This window comes from Drosophila nasuta, chromosome 2R (genome assembly GCF_023558535.2).
Source record: "Drosophila nasuta strain 15112-1781.00 chromosome 2R, ASM2355853v1, whole genome shotgun sequence".
Lineage (NCBI taxonomy): Eukaryota > Metazoa > Arthropoda > Insecta > Diptera > Drosophilidae > Drosophila > Drosophila nasuta.
Window position 1 is genome coordinate 13039901 of NC_083456.1, and position 13625 is coordinate 13053525.

The window sequence follows — 13625 nt, forward strand, 5'->3', positions numbered from 1 at the left end:
ATCAAAACCTAATCAATGTACACACGCCATAAAAAAAAAACAACACAACAAAAAAGTCTGCTTTGCAATTACATTTGTTTTTTTTTGCTTTTTGGCCATTTATTATTTTGGTTTATACCCTAACTGAGGGCGGCATAATTACGACAAGAATGCTGAATATTTGGTTGAGTTTAAAATTAAACTGAAGCTTTTTTATATAATAAAGAATATTTCAATAATGAAAACTTGCAATTTTAAATATTTAATTATTATTGATGTAGAAGAGTGACTGAGCAATTTTCCGTAGGTATACATAATATGTTAATTATTTCATACGACGTGTTAACGTGTAATTGAAATATTGTGTATACGACTGTTGACATGGCGTATGAAATAAATATTATGTATACATGCTGATTAAGTATTTGTACGTAAGTGTGATGATATTAACAAATTTTTAATGCGGCAGACTAAACTTTTTCATAAATGTACTTATTAGTTCATTGCTTGTTCTCTAAACTCCGACACTCGACTTGCCATGTTTACTCATTTCAAACTACAAATAATATCTATATTATATTATTGAATTGGAAGCGTATTCAGTTGTCTGATTTGTAGCAGCAACCCCGAAATTTCTTGATTTTGATGTTGCGTTGACTGGCAGATTTGATGTTTGTGCTCATGTCTAACTGCTGACAGTCACCGGCGTCTTTGGGTCTATCCCTGACCTCAAACGTAATAAAGACTTAATTAATGTGAAAGAGTCGAAAATGCCAATAAGAGATGTTTTGCGTAGATGCGAAGATTCGACTAAGCCAACACATTATTAATAATAATTATGAAATACATATATAAGAAAAAAGTAATCAATACGAGCCCCAGAGCAGAAAGCAAAAGTTTTGATTTAACAACAATTCGCAATTTATTAACAACAATATTAATGATGATGTCTGAGGTTATGGTTCTCAGCTCTCAACCGCTTTAGAAACTGGGTGGCAGGTAAGCATTGCTAGTGCCCTGTGCATGAGCCGAGCCAGCATTGTGGGTGATAACCTGACCGGCAGAAGAAGCGCCAATGCCAGTGCTGCCCACAGCTGTGGCTGTGGCGGCAGCATCACCATTGCCGAGAGCGCCAATGACGGAGGTAACGGGAGCAACACCCTCATCGGTGAGCTGGCTGCTGCCGCCGAGAGCATCGTATTGGGCCTGGATCTGTTGCTGGGCATGGGCGGCCTCCTCGTTGGTCTTGTACTTGATGAAGAAGACCTCGGGCTTGCTGGTGGACGAGGCCTGCTCAACAACCTCAGCCTGGACATCGGAACTGTCGGCCTTCTTGCTCAGCACATAGATGACGGTCTTGTCCTCGTTGATGGCGGGGCTGATCTTGATCGAGGTCTTCTTGTTGGAGCGCTGTGGCGACTTGATGAACACCACATTGTAGTTGCGCTTGGGCACACCGACGGTGATGTGACGCTCCTTGTACTCCTCATCGACATCCTCGGGAGCGGAGTGAATGAAGAAACGCTTCGACACAATGGGTTGCTGATGCTGCTGCTCCACCTGCTGCTGCTGCTGGTGGTGACCACTGTGCACCTGAACGGAAGCCTGCTGCTGGAAGAACTGCTGCTGCTGCTGCTGGACCTGCTGCTGAGCCTGCTGGTAGTGCTGTTGTGGCGCCACCTGTTGTTGCTGGGCAGCCTGGAAGAAGGTTGCACCGCTGCCGCTGGCCGCGCTCAGGCCACTGCCGAAAGCCGATGGGCCAGGATTGTAGTTATATCCTTGGGGCGCAGCGAATGCCACGGCGGTCAGGCACAGTACCTGGAAGAGAGATTGTAGTAGATTATTTTGGTAAATCCGTTGCCTTGGGTGCCAGCTGCTCTTACAATGAATCCACGCATTTCTGAACTTGGTTGAGACTAGGAAGTGAGCACACTGGAGAAGGTTTGGGTTACTTGCTTGTTCGCTGTGAACTGTGTGACTTTGCTGATCTTCAGCCGGCTTTTATACAGCGTTTCGACAACTTAATAAGTGAAGTTCAGGCAATGAGCCAACACAAGCAACAAGCAGCAAGCAACAAGAGGCGCCAATGGAGCGCACAACGCTTCAATTTTTGTTGCATGTTCATTGTTTTTTGTTTCACTTTGCTTTCGTCTCATCTTCCATTTCGGGGCTTCTTCGCCGTCGCCTTCGCCTTCGCCACAATAACAAAAAAAAAACTCTCATTAAATACCGCGACTTGCTTGTGTAGTTGCGAGAAATACACGGCCAATTAGCGTGATTCCCCGCTTGAAGATGCCTTGGCTACTTTTGTTATAGAGCTTAATTGTTGGCAGCAACCCAGACTCCGACACCGACACCGACCCAGACATCGACATAGATTTGGGGTACCAGCTCTCATTATGTTACGACTAGGGGTACAGCTCTCATTATGTTATGACTTGGGGTTGCCCCTTGGCAACACACAGCTACAGCTACACCATGCATCGATTAAATGTTATTAAAACCAAAAATTGCATAAACACTTAATCAATTTCGGTCTAACTTACAAGCTAGAAATTGGCTTAGCTTTAACGCTGAGTCAGTCGCTGAGGTCTCGTAAGCCATTCACCCAGACTCTAGATACTCTAAACGGTTGTCAGATTTTTCTGCTGCTTGAGACCCCCGCCTGGGCGATGAGCTTAAGCTCAGCTGGCCAACTGGCCGTATGAGCATTGTCAGGCTTAATTAATGACCCGTCGAGTTGGAAATTTGCATGTGTTGTCTGAGCGAGCTGATCGCTTCTTTTGCGGCCTGCAATGTTGTTTGTTACCCATTCATCATGGGCAACCATTCATAATCTAACGCCTGTCCAGCACTTTGTACCAACTGTCTAAAGATAAATTTACTTTTGATTACTTCTACACAGCCCTTTGTCAATACGATGGCGACGCAGACGAAGACGGAGTCTTCGGCAATTGTTTCGGACTAAACGTGACGCCCATCCAACAATTTGCGGTGTGTGTAATGAGCCGTTTACTTGCTTCAAACGGTAACCGAGCTAGCTAGGGGCAGGAGAGCGAGAGATGGAGATGATGACCGAGTCCGAGACCGAGACCGAGACCCGGCTAATGAACACGCTGTATTTGCTCTTCATTAACGTAGAATTGCTTAGACTTAGTTTCGGGGCCTCAAAACCACAAATTCAACCTGCAGTTGTGCAAGTTGTGCCCCATTGAAGTGGTCATCTTCTGGGAATGTCTAAATCTGCTTGTGTGAGTTATTAATTATGTTTTCTGGCCCAACGAGTCAATGGGTTTGTGCAAAGCTTTAAGCTTTTTGACTCAACCACGGCCAACAACCGTTATTCAATATCGAAACCGAAAGTTTTCATTGATAAGTTCGAGCTTTACATTTGAATTTGAAGTGGCGAGAGTCTATGGAAATTAATTCTACTATATTTATTATAAAAACAATGTAATTATTTTTTATCAATTACAAAATTTATAACAAATTTCATTATTATTTTTATTGAAAACCATTTAAATTATTAATGACTACGAAGTTAATAACCGACGGTGAAAGAAAGCAGTCATAACATTAAACGCACTGCTTGCTCTGCACTATCTTACTGCCTTACTACAAGCAAGCAGTGCGAATGTGGAAGTAGAGCAAGGTAAATGTTGCCTTCAAATCAATAGAACACTAATTTTATTTATTCGCTTATAAAAAACTGTATGATATTAATAATAGGAAACTTTTGTACGATAAATAAATGGTTGCAGTTTAATATTATATGTATATTCAAATTCCTTGAGTCATATTCAATAATTATATATTTTCGATAACCTTTTCAATTCTCGCACAATTCGCAGAAATATGATATTGTGTTTTATTCGCATTCATTTTTGTTTGGTATTTTTCTTTTTATTTATTTGTATCATTTTATTGACAAATTATATTAATTATCTAATTTGTCTTTTATGTCTGCACATTTTCTTTATGGTGTTGGCAATTGTCGAATATTAGCGCCAATAGCCTTGACCATGTTAATTTCTCATACACGCCATCATAGTCAAAGTCAAAGCCAAAGCCAAAACTAACGCCAAAAGCCATCAAGTGAAATTGATGGCGGTTGAAATGTGAAAATAAAATAATAATATAATAATCGCACTTATGACTTTTGGCGGGTGTATACAATAATTATGCAACAATAATTCGCTAAAATGCCGTTAATCACATTACGCAATACTTAAGACAGCAATCCACACACACACTTTTCGTATTTTTATTTGTTATTGCTTTCCTCGAGTGCAATACAAAAGAACGGGGCGTTGTATCCGCTGCATTAAACTCTTTGTAGCTTTGTTTATTTATTTGGCCATTGTAACGCCCCCTTCCAGCTACCTTACATAATCAGGCAAAAAATTGTGTATATACTTATACATGTAATATATGAAAACCTTATTCACGTCACGGTGTAATTTGAGAGCTGAGAGCTCGGGCCCCACAGCATTTGTCTTTTGATTAATCTGCACCCATACATCAAAGGTATCATCATTATCATCATCATCATCACTCATCCAGTCGAACTTAACCGCTGCGGACGGTTAAATTATGACCCAAATTTTCATAGCCACTGATGGACATTGATTGAGGTTTCCGATCGCTTGCAAAAGGATTAGCGAACGCGAGACGCGAGCTGATTTGCTAAAAAATTGATTTAATTGTTCGATTTGAAAAGCAAACAAACCAGCAGCATTATGTAAGTGCTCAGTCTAACCGTGCATAGTCCAATTAAAATTGCAAGATTTGCGCAAAAAAATTCAACTGGGTCATCGAGGCGATTGATTTGGAGCTGCAATTTTGGTCCGTTGCTAATGGCATTATCTTGCGCGATTTGTGCAAGTTATGTTTAATTATTGAAAACTCAAAGCTCGACAAATTATGAAGAAAACAAAAAAACAGAAAAAGATCTCAAAAAAAGTTGAAATATAAATATCCATAAATCTCCAAATGAAATGCACGATCAGAGCCAGCGAAATTATGGCCCCAAACAATAGATATGTTAATTCACATATGACTTCCGGCGACTCGTAAGCCCCAAAAGATGACGCAGTCAATTCCCTGAGAGTGTGTGCGAGTGTGTGTGGAGAGTGTGAGTCCGCTACCACTAAAGACACCATCATCTCAAGGTTGTTCGATGAAAAAAAAGAAGAAAAAAGCTGTAAGATTAGTTGGCGCTTCGCTCTTCGTGCGGTTTTTTTCTTCGGACGCGTTTCTGTGGTTTTGAGTTTTAGTTTCAGTTTCATTTGAACTTCACGTCGCACATCAGCACATCAGCTCTTCATCTTTTTTCTCGTGAGCGACTTATAAGTCTGGGACAGTCAGTGATTAGCATTTAGTTGGTCTCTGTTTGCCAAGCATATTGGTACGGTCTCTGTCCATCAAACTCCATCGGTTTTTTTTTGCCATCGAATTCAATTTTTGCCATCAATCAAATCGGAAATGCGCGCGTTTATTGTAAGCATTATAGTTGAATCGTCGCCTTTGTCATTCTCTAATTCCTTGTGCTTTCCGTTAGCTCACGTGCCTGGTTGGCCTGGCATTGGCAGCGCCCCAAGGATACAACTATCAATCAAACAATCTGCAGCTGCCCGGCATTCCAGGTTTGCCCGGCATTCCAAACATTGCGCAGCAGGCGGTGAGCATCGATGAGCAGCGAGTGCTGCAACAGGCATTGCAGGCGCCCAAGGTGCAGCAGCTGCTGAGCACATCATCAACGGGCAGTCAGCAGCAGCAAACACAAACGCAGACCATCTATCAGCAGCCACAGCAGCAGCAAATCTTCCAGCAGCAACCACAGCAACAGCAACAGCAGCTGTTGCCTGCCAACTTTGGCTTCAACTTCCAGCAACAACAGCAGCAGCCACAGCAGCAACAGTATCAAAACTACAATCCCAGCGCCTCGCTTGTGTCCAAGGATATCTATGTGCATGTTCCGCCCGCAGAGGAACCCGAAGAACGTTATCCCCAGCCTCAGCTGCCAATTGCCCCACCACGCAAGCATTATCGCATTGTGTTCATCAAGGCGCCCACGCCAAGCGCCAGCAAGGCGGCAGTCCGCGTTAAGCAGGCGCCAGTGGAGGAGAAGACCATCATTTATGTGCTGACCAAGAAACCCGATCCACTTGATTTGCAGGCGGCCATCGAGGAGGCGGCGCCCAAGCAGATTAGCAAACCGGAGGTCTTCTTCATCAAGTACAAGACGCAGGAGGAAGCTGCGCATGCTCAGCGCACCATACAAGGTAATAAAAACATACGGAAACTGGAAACTGGAAACTATCCAAAAAGCAGTGACAAACCAAAATTTGTTGTATAAATCTGACCAAGACCTTGATGATGAGTTGTCAACACGTTTAGTTTTGCGGTTAATGCTGTTAGATTTCGCCCAGCATTCAGCATTTGTTTTTAAGGCCAACATGTGCGCTAAAGCATCACTCACCGGTTAACCTTTGATTTCGGTCTCTTTTTACTTATTGCAGCTCAATACGATCAGCTCGGCGGCACCACACAAATCTCTGATGAGGGTGTCGCCCCAGTCACCTCAGTGATCGGTGCTTTAGATAACCAACGTGCCACCGTCTCATCCACTGCCACTGCCACTGCCTCGGGCAATGTGAATGCCATTGGGGGACTCGCGGGTGCCATACCGAGTAAATATCTGCCGTCGCATCTGCGTGCGTGAGAATATATTTGACTGAACTGCCAAGTGAATAGCCATAAGTATAACAATTTTGTAAATACATATTGTAGTTAAATAAACGAGTTGTTTTCCCTTATACCCTTTTTCATCGTAATCGTAATCAAGCAATTCCCACTCTCATATCTTTCACAACTCCCCAATTAACACAACAATTTGACAAAGGCGTTCAAAACACACACAAACAATATGTTATAAAAACAATACACGAAAATATTTTTATATGCCTCTGCATTGCCACATCGATTGGCCGAAGAAGGGGCGGGGGGAGAAACCGGTCATATCGATTAGCATTTGATTTGTCTTACACAATAATGCATAATCATCACAGCCCGAATACCCCAAATACTTTTTGCCGATGCACCGACAAAGTGATTGTTCGTCGCATTTTATAGGCTTACCATTAGCACAAGCTAATAAAAAATGGTATAAATCAATAATACACGATTGTATAAAAATAATAAAACGTAATACATAATACAAAGCCAAAATATAAACATAAATTGTGCGGGGAATTGATATACATAAACACCATCTCTGCGTATACTTAATATTGCCCAAAAGTGCCGGCTATGAGATACACATTTTTTTACTGAAACAACATTTCCCAAGTACTCTTCATATTGTATTATTAAATTTGATGCTTATATTCATATTATTCTACTTATTTCTTAATCTGTAAAATTCTTACAGTCGACATATTTGTCCTTTAAGCAAACTTCTCAAATATATTAAAATAATAATTTCATACAATCGAATGATAACTAAACTAACGTTATCTATCACACTTCCCAATTAGGTATTTAAATCAAATTTCTAAAAAATATGAGTATATGTATTTAAATGAATCACTGAAGCTCGACCAAAAATAAAATTTGTTTAATTAATAGAATTCAAAACTAAATTAATAAAAATTTAATTTAAAACGGTCTGATATTAAATATATGCTCAAGAGACCAATAAGTTCGATACATATTGAAAATATTTTAAACATATTCAACATTTTAGTAGAATCATCAAAGTGCTTTATAACTTGATTGCCTAATTAATAACAACTTATTAGGCTGCTTGAAAAGCGGCTTAAAATCATTTTTCATTGCTGCCTTAAAAAATTGCTATTAATTCAGCCTTTATTAGTTCCAACACAATCTAAGCAAGTACTTGACACCTCTTAAAAACATCACGAATATAATGCCAAATTAAATAATGCCAATAATAAAGCACATGCCAATCAACAAGTTTCTTGGCCAACTTTTGTCTGCTTTATCAGATTGAAGCGTCTCGAAATGTTGAAGACAGACAGATGACATGCAAATTGATAGCATAAATCTAGACAGCTAGTTTCGATTGAGGAAGAGAAAGAGTCGCTAGCTATCAACTTTATCTAATTTGATTAATACTATTTAGTTGAAAGAACCTAAATACCAAATGATTGATGTGTTCAATTCGAAACGAGTTAGGAAAGGTTGAGAGCTTATCGGAGATATCTCTCTTTACTAGTTGAAATCGCCTTCTAAAAGATTTTAATTAAATCATCTTAACAATTATCTTAGGAGATTTTACAATCTCCAAAAATAACGAAATTAAATAAAATCTCCAATTTTGATTAGAAATATGCAATATATTTTTGATATGCTTTTATAATAAATTACAATAAACTACAATGGCGATGGGCGATGCGATTAAAATTGAACTCGATGGGAGATATGCAGCAGTTGCCCTGCATGTAGTTTGCCACCTTATTTGAAGGTCTTGGCTGGCACGTACCTCTTAAGAGGCTGGTTGACACCGAAGTTGACACCCGAAGTCACAGTTGAGCTCTGCAGACCAGATTGCTGCACAAACGATCCTTGTTGCTGCACATTCTGGCTCACAATGGGCGTGGTCTGAACAATGGTCTGAGTCTGAGGCTGCTGGGCAATGGTCTGGGTCTGGACATGCTGGGGCACAATGCTGCCAATGTTGAGGGAGCCACCCGAGAAGCTGGTGATGGGAGCAACACCCTCATCAGAAATGTGTGTGGCACCGCCGAGAGCATCGTATTGGGCCTGGATCTCCTGCTGGGCGCGCTGAGCCTCCTCGGTGGTCTTGTACTTGATGAAGTAGACCTCGGGCTTGTGCACCTTCGATTCGGTTTGGCTGAGCTGCAGATGCTGTTGGATTTCGGTGATGTCGGGCTTCTTGGACAGCACATAGATGACGGTTTTCTCCTCGTTGCTGGCCTGGGCACGCTTCAGAGCAGCAGCAGTGTGCTTCAGGTTCTGTGTGGGCGCCTTGATGAACACAATGCGATAGTTCTTGCGAATGGGCAGATTGTCGAGCTGAGGAGCATCGCGGGTGATCTCCTCGGTGTCATCGGGAGCAGAGTGAATGTAAATATCCTTGGTCACGATGGCAGGACGCTGCACATACTGCGACTGCACAAACTGCTGCTGTGGCTGCTGAATGGTCTGAACGAACTGTTGCTGAGGCTGCTGAATGGTCTGGACGAACTGCTGCTGAGGCTGCTGAATCACCTGTGGTTGCTGTGGTGCCTGGTAGATGATCTGCTGCTGTGGCTGCTGAGGCTGCGACTGAACCTGATGTTGCACCTGGAGTTGCACTTGAGGCTCAACGGTGTTCACAACAGTCTGCACGGGTGGCGAGACCGTCTGGATGACCTGCTGCTGAGGCTGCTGCTGGGCAGGCACATTGTATATTCCACTTGTCGAGACGGGAGTCTGGGGACGCAGATTGCCAGTCTGGATGACGGGCGCCGCTTGTTGCTGCTTGTTGTAGTTGTAGCCCTGTGGGGCAGCTGCGGCGAGCACAGCGCACGAGAGGCACTGCAAAAGTGAATCGATTAGTTGATACCACAAAGCGAACCCGGAGCCTTTGGCCTTACCACTAGAACGGCGAATTGTTTCATTTTTTTGGGGATAGACGCTGTACACTTCTACTTCGAACGGACCGAGCAGTTTGAAGTCAACTGATGCTGGCAGAGTGCGATATCAATGTTTTTATAAGATTGTCCGGGCATTGGGAATGCCATTTCGTTTTCCCAATGAGATTTTTGGGCGCTGCCATACATAAAATTATCAATATAAACCTATTGTCGCAGCAGCCACAGCAACAGCAACAGCAGCTGTAACATCCAGCAGCAGCCGTTTGGTTGCCAAATCACGGAACCATATTCGTAAATATTCACATTACGGATGCATCGCATAGTCCGTTATATAACATGGCCCACCTACCAAAATGGCCAAAATATCGACTTGAAAATATTCAAATTTAAATTCGAATTCACATAAGAGCATAATAATTCAACGCCGAGTCGGTATAAATGCAAAATATTATTAGTTAATGCGCCATATCGATTGGATCAAAACGTAAAAGATGGGTAACATCTTCACACACACAAGGCCCAGTTTAAAAGAAAGTCATTTCTTATGCATATGCAGCTGCGATGAAATCGATATTAGAGCCAGCCAGCAAAACTCCAACGCTGATCGCCAAATTAGTAGTCCGTTGAGATGTGGAGATCAGATGCCGTGCGACGAACCTCAACCGGTTGCGTATTCCACCAATTCCACCAAAAAACTGCATAAATTAATTTCACATCTATTTATCTGCGGTACAACAACCATCATCACATCAAAGGCCAACAAAATGATACAAAAAGCAACATGTAAACAAAGTGTTTGTTGCCAAAGAAAGCAGTTTATGGGTCCATCGGCGATGTCTATGTAGTATTGTGTCTGCTTTTTTACGAGTATGAGGGTTTTTGGTTTTTGCCTACAATTTTTATTTTAGTTTTACACAATTTGAGTGTCGTTAGCTTTCGAAATACATAACAAGAGCTCAGTCAGACTGTCATTGTCTGCCTTGAGCACCATTATGCTAATTATTCTAGCAGACAAAGTGTGGCAAGCTGCTGGGTAATTACAACAATTTTAATTTGCAGATCGAATAACTTAGAAGTTGCTTCAATTTCGCAAAGTCCTTAAACTTATTCGCACAGAACGCTCCTTGGCAGAGTTTTATTTAATCGCTGAAGCGTAAAGAAACTGAACTGCATAAAATTACCTTCTTTGTAATTATTTTACAGCCCACAATTCATTTCCATTTGTAACTAAGCAAACCTGCTGCGAATATAAATAGTCAGCTTTTCACCCACAGCAATGCTACAGAAGCGTCTGAAATAGTTGGCATAGTTAGACAGTAGTAAAGATATTAAGCCAAAATTCCATTGCATACTTTGTGGCGTCAGTATAAAATGTGGCAGTGAAGTATTTTTCATAAACTATTTTTATTATTTAAGTGACTTATAACTAGTTTGGACAGTTTCTTATATTTAAAACCTTCGGCTAGGTGGCAAGTACGCGCTAGTCGATGGTGCCTGTGCATCGCCAGTGACGCCAATGCCGCCTCCGCTGCTCTTCGAGGCAAAGTCAAGCACTGGAGCCGAGGAGCCGGCATTGTGATTGCTTGAGCGACCGGGCAGTGAATCGTATTGAGCCTGAATGACACGCTGTGCGTTCTCAGCATCGCTCTGGGTGCGATATTTGACAAAGTGCACCTCGGGCTTGTTGTTCGACTGCAATTTGATTTGGTTCAACTTGTTGGTCAGCTCACCGACATCGGCCTGCTTGTTGAGCACATAGATGGCCGTGCGATCATCAGAAGCGGATGAGGCCAACTGCAGGGCAGCCTGCTCCAGACCCGTGTTCTCAGGACCCTTGATGAACAGCACACGCAGATTCTTTCGCAACGAATTCGCAATCTGTTCGTTGGCATGTCCATTGTCGAACTCCTGCTCTGGGGCGCTGTACGTAAAGAACTCCTTGTTGAACTCGTTGGCAATGAGAATGGGCTCCGACAGCTGGGCAGAACCCTGCTGCACAAGGCCCTCATCTGCAACGGAGCCAGTTGTGCCTACGAGACCACCACGACCATCGCCAGCATGAGAAGTTGGTGTATAATCATACTGGGCCCTGGCAACGGCAAACAAGCAAATCATCTGAGGATGGAAGAAGTTACATATTCAGTTTGATTTCCAGTTAAATAATGCGAGCAGACAACTTACCAGAAAAGCGCGCATTTTGTGCTTAGGTTTGAGTTTCCACACCGAAAGGCTAAAGGTATTGGTTGTGTATGCTGTGCAGCTGTTGAGCTTTCTGTGTCTGGCAATTGCAACGCCAGCTGATATTTATATGGATGCGATGCAAGTCGATGCAAGTTGCATCCCAGCAGAGATGCAAATGTGTCGCCAACAATTTCATTGTCTCTATGCGGCGATTGGGCAACTTCGATACCCCAATGTTCCAATTAAAATGCCAATCGGTTTTTAATTGGATCAAATAGTTTACACTTTCGTAAAGAAAGAAAGAAAAAAAATCCCAACGACTGCAACTCATTTTGTAAGGTGGAAAATGTGTAAATATATTCAAATTACGGCTTGCTGTCCAATTTGGTCACTAGATTTGTGGGTTTGTCCATTTGCGGCATCGGTTGACCATTTGTGTAAGATGTCAACTTATGTTCCCCTCGCTACTTTTCTGGTACCATCTAAGAAAACCCGCTGACAACTTTGATTATGATTTGCATTTTGGGAATTTTACACAACAGTTTCTACATACATCAAAATTTGACAACTTGGATGTTGCGTAGTCTTTAAGTAATTTTCTATAATAAAATTTAAAATTTGTTTACTTAATAAATATATTTCTAAAGATGCTAAAGAAATTAATAGGAGAAAATTCGATGTGAATTTCAACTACGAATAATATTTGCAGCTGCCTTAAAGTATGCAATACTTTTTTAACTTATTGAGGGCAACAGAATTTTTAACAGTCTAGAATTAGTTCGTTAATATTGTTAAGTGTACTTTGTAATAGTTAAGAGTACACAAGAACTCTATCAAGATGCCTATACAAAAAGTCTTTACTTGTGGAAACATAAAAAAGCTGAACAATTGCGATTTAATTACAGTACTGAAATCAGTAAAAATTTTAAGTTGCTCGACTAAGATCCAAAGATACATTGACACGAATGAAAGTGTCTGAGAGACAAGTTTAACACTTCAAACTAAAATAAGCCAGCGTGTCTGATCAATCTTTAGCTAGCCCAGATTCTAAACTAATTTACATATCGAAACCAGTTTCGACATTTTCGCTTTCACATAAACAGCAGCCACAATTGAATTCTCCTAAATGCTCGATCAAGTTACGCCAATTTGTTTTTTTTTTATCATGTCAAATATCTGCCGGCTCTTTAACAAACAAGTGAGCATAAATTATAATTCATAATTAAATATATAATGAGCCAAATTTGCGTTGATTATCGGAAAAATCAGTGCTTGCTTGAATTTTGGCCAGTCGGATTGGTCGATAAAGTTAAAGATGAATCTAAAAACTAGTTTCATTTCCAGTTGTTCAAGTTCAACGTCGCAAATTATAACTTTGATTATTATCACAATGATAACTTTTATTAGGTCCACCGATTTTTTGCCTATAAAAGCGGCAGCGACTTCGAGCGCGCGGTTTAGTTTTGACAGTATGAAGACTATTTGCGTAAGTCGAAAAAATTTCCGTCATACTCTCTGAATGTATAAAGTAATGTAGGAAAATTTTCATTCTACTTTACAGTTGTTCCTGTTGTTCGCTCTGCTGGCTGTGGTCTACACCGCCCCAGCTCCTGCTCCTGCTCCTGGCCGCAACGATCCTCAGGTGTCGATTCTGAGGTACAACAATGACCAAGATCTGGAGGCGCTGCAGCGGGCAATAATTGCACAATACGAGTCGAAATACAGCGGACCTACCGTCATCCATACCCCGCGTGTGGCCAATGCTGTTAATCCCCTTGCCGCCAACTTTAACGTTTAATTGCTGTATGACAATAAATTATAAAATTTTTGTGAATTTTTGTT

The 13625-nt window shown here is 41.6% G+C and overlaps 5 protein-coding genes across 5 annotated transcripts; 2 read left to right on the forward strand and 3 right to left on the reverse strand.

Annotated features, from left to right (window-relative positions):
* Positions 1–841: 841 nt before the first annotated feature.
* On the reverse strand, positions 842–1991 carry LOC132786245 (GATA zinc finger domain-containing protein 10). The gene is made up of 2 exons (XM_060792729.1): positions 1863–1991; positions 842–1797 (listed from the first exon to the last, which is right to left on the reverse strand). Exons 1-2 carry the CDS (start codon positions 1875–1877, stop codon positions 961–963), a joined length of 852 nt encoding a protein of 283 aa, XP_060648712.1. The 5' UTR covers positions 1878–1991; the 3' UTR covers positions 842–960.
* Positions 1992–3041: 1050 nt separating this feature from the next.
* Positions 3042–6739, forward strand: LOC132784160 (alpha-protein kinase 1). The gene is made up of 3 exons (XM_060789579.1): positions 3042–3116; positions 5540–6263; positions 6501–6739. The coding sequence occupies exons 1-3, from the start codon at positions 3042–3044 to the stop codon at positions 6701–6703; spliced, it is 1002 nt and encodes a 333-aa protein (XP_060645562.1). The 3' UTR covers positions 6704–6739.
* Positions 6740–8457: 1718 nt separating this feature from the next.
* Positions 8458–9626, reverse strand: LOC132784161 (bromodomain-containing protein DDB_G0280777). The gene is made up of 2 exons (XM_060789580.1): positions 9603–9626; positions 8458–9543 (listed from the first exon to the last, which is right to left on the reverse strand). Exons 1-2 carry the CDS (start codon positions 9624–9626, stop codon positions 8458–8460), a joined length of 1110 nt encoding a protein of 369 aa, XP_060645563.1.
* A 1396-nt stretch (positions 9627–11022) lies between these two features.
* Positions 11023–12326, reverse strand: LOC132785959 (uncharacterized). Its single transcript, XM_060792296.1, has 2 exons — positions 11784–12326; positions 11023–11717 (listed from the first exon to the last, which is right to left on the reverse strand). Exons 1-2 carry the CDS (start codon positions 11796–11798, stop codon positions 11052–11054), a joined length of 681 nt encoding a protein of 226 aa, XP_060648279.1. The 5' UTR covers positions 11799–12326; the 3' UTR covers positions 11023–11051.
* A 792-nt stretch (positions 12327–13118) lies between these two features.
* Positions 13119–13617, forward strand: LOC132787748 (uncharacterized). The gene is made up of 2 exons (XM_060795033.1): positions 13119–13269; positions 13345–13617. Exons 1-2 carry the CDS (start codon positions 13174–13176, stop codon positions 13579–13581), a joined length of 333 nt encoding a protein of 110 aa, XP_060651016.1. The 5' UTR covers positions 13119–13173; the 3' UTR covers positions 13582–13617.
* The last annotated feature ends 8 nt before the right edge of the window (positions 13618–13625 follow it).

Excerpts from the sequence above, each read along its gene's own strand:
- LOC132784160 (XM_060789579.1), top strand. The coding sequence starts at position 3,042 with ATGGAGATGATGACCGAGTCCGAGACCGAGACCGAGACCCGGCTAATG. Across the intron at positions 3,117-5,539 it reads TGTATTTGCTCTTCATTAAC|CTCACGTGCCTGGTTGGCCT; the intron begins GTAGAATTGCTT and ends GCTTTCCGTTAG. Across the intron at positions 6,264-6,500 it reads TGCTCAGCGCACCATACAAG|CTCAATACGATCAGCTCGGC; the intron begins GTAATAAAAACA and ends TACTTATTGCAG.
- LOC132784161 (XM_060789580.1), bottom strand. The coding sequence starts at position 9,626 with ATGAAACAATTCGCCGTTCTAGTG. Across the intron at positions 9,544-9,602 it reads AACAATTCGCCGTTCTAGTG|TGCCTCTCGTGCGCTGTGCT; the intron begins GTAAGGCCAAAG and ends TCACTTTTGCAG.
- LOC132787748 (XM_060795033.1), top strand. The coding sequence starts at position 13,174 with ATGATAACTTTTATTAGGTCCACCGATTTTTTGCCTATAAAAGCGGCA. Across the intron at positions 13,270-13,344 it reads ACAGTATGAAGACTATTTGC|TTGTTCCTGTTGTTCGCTCT; the intron begins GTAAGTCGAAAA and ends TCTACTTTACAG.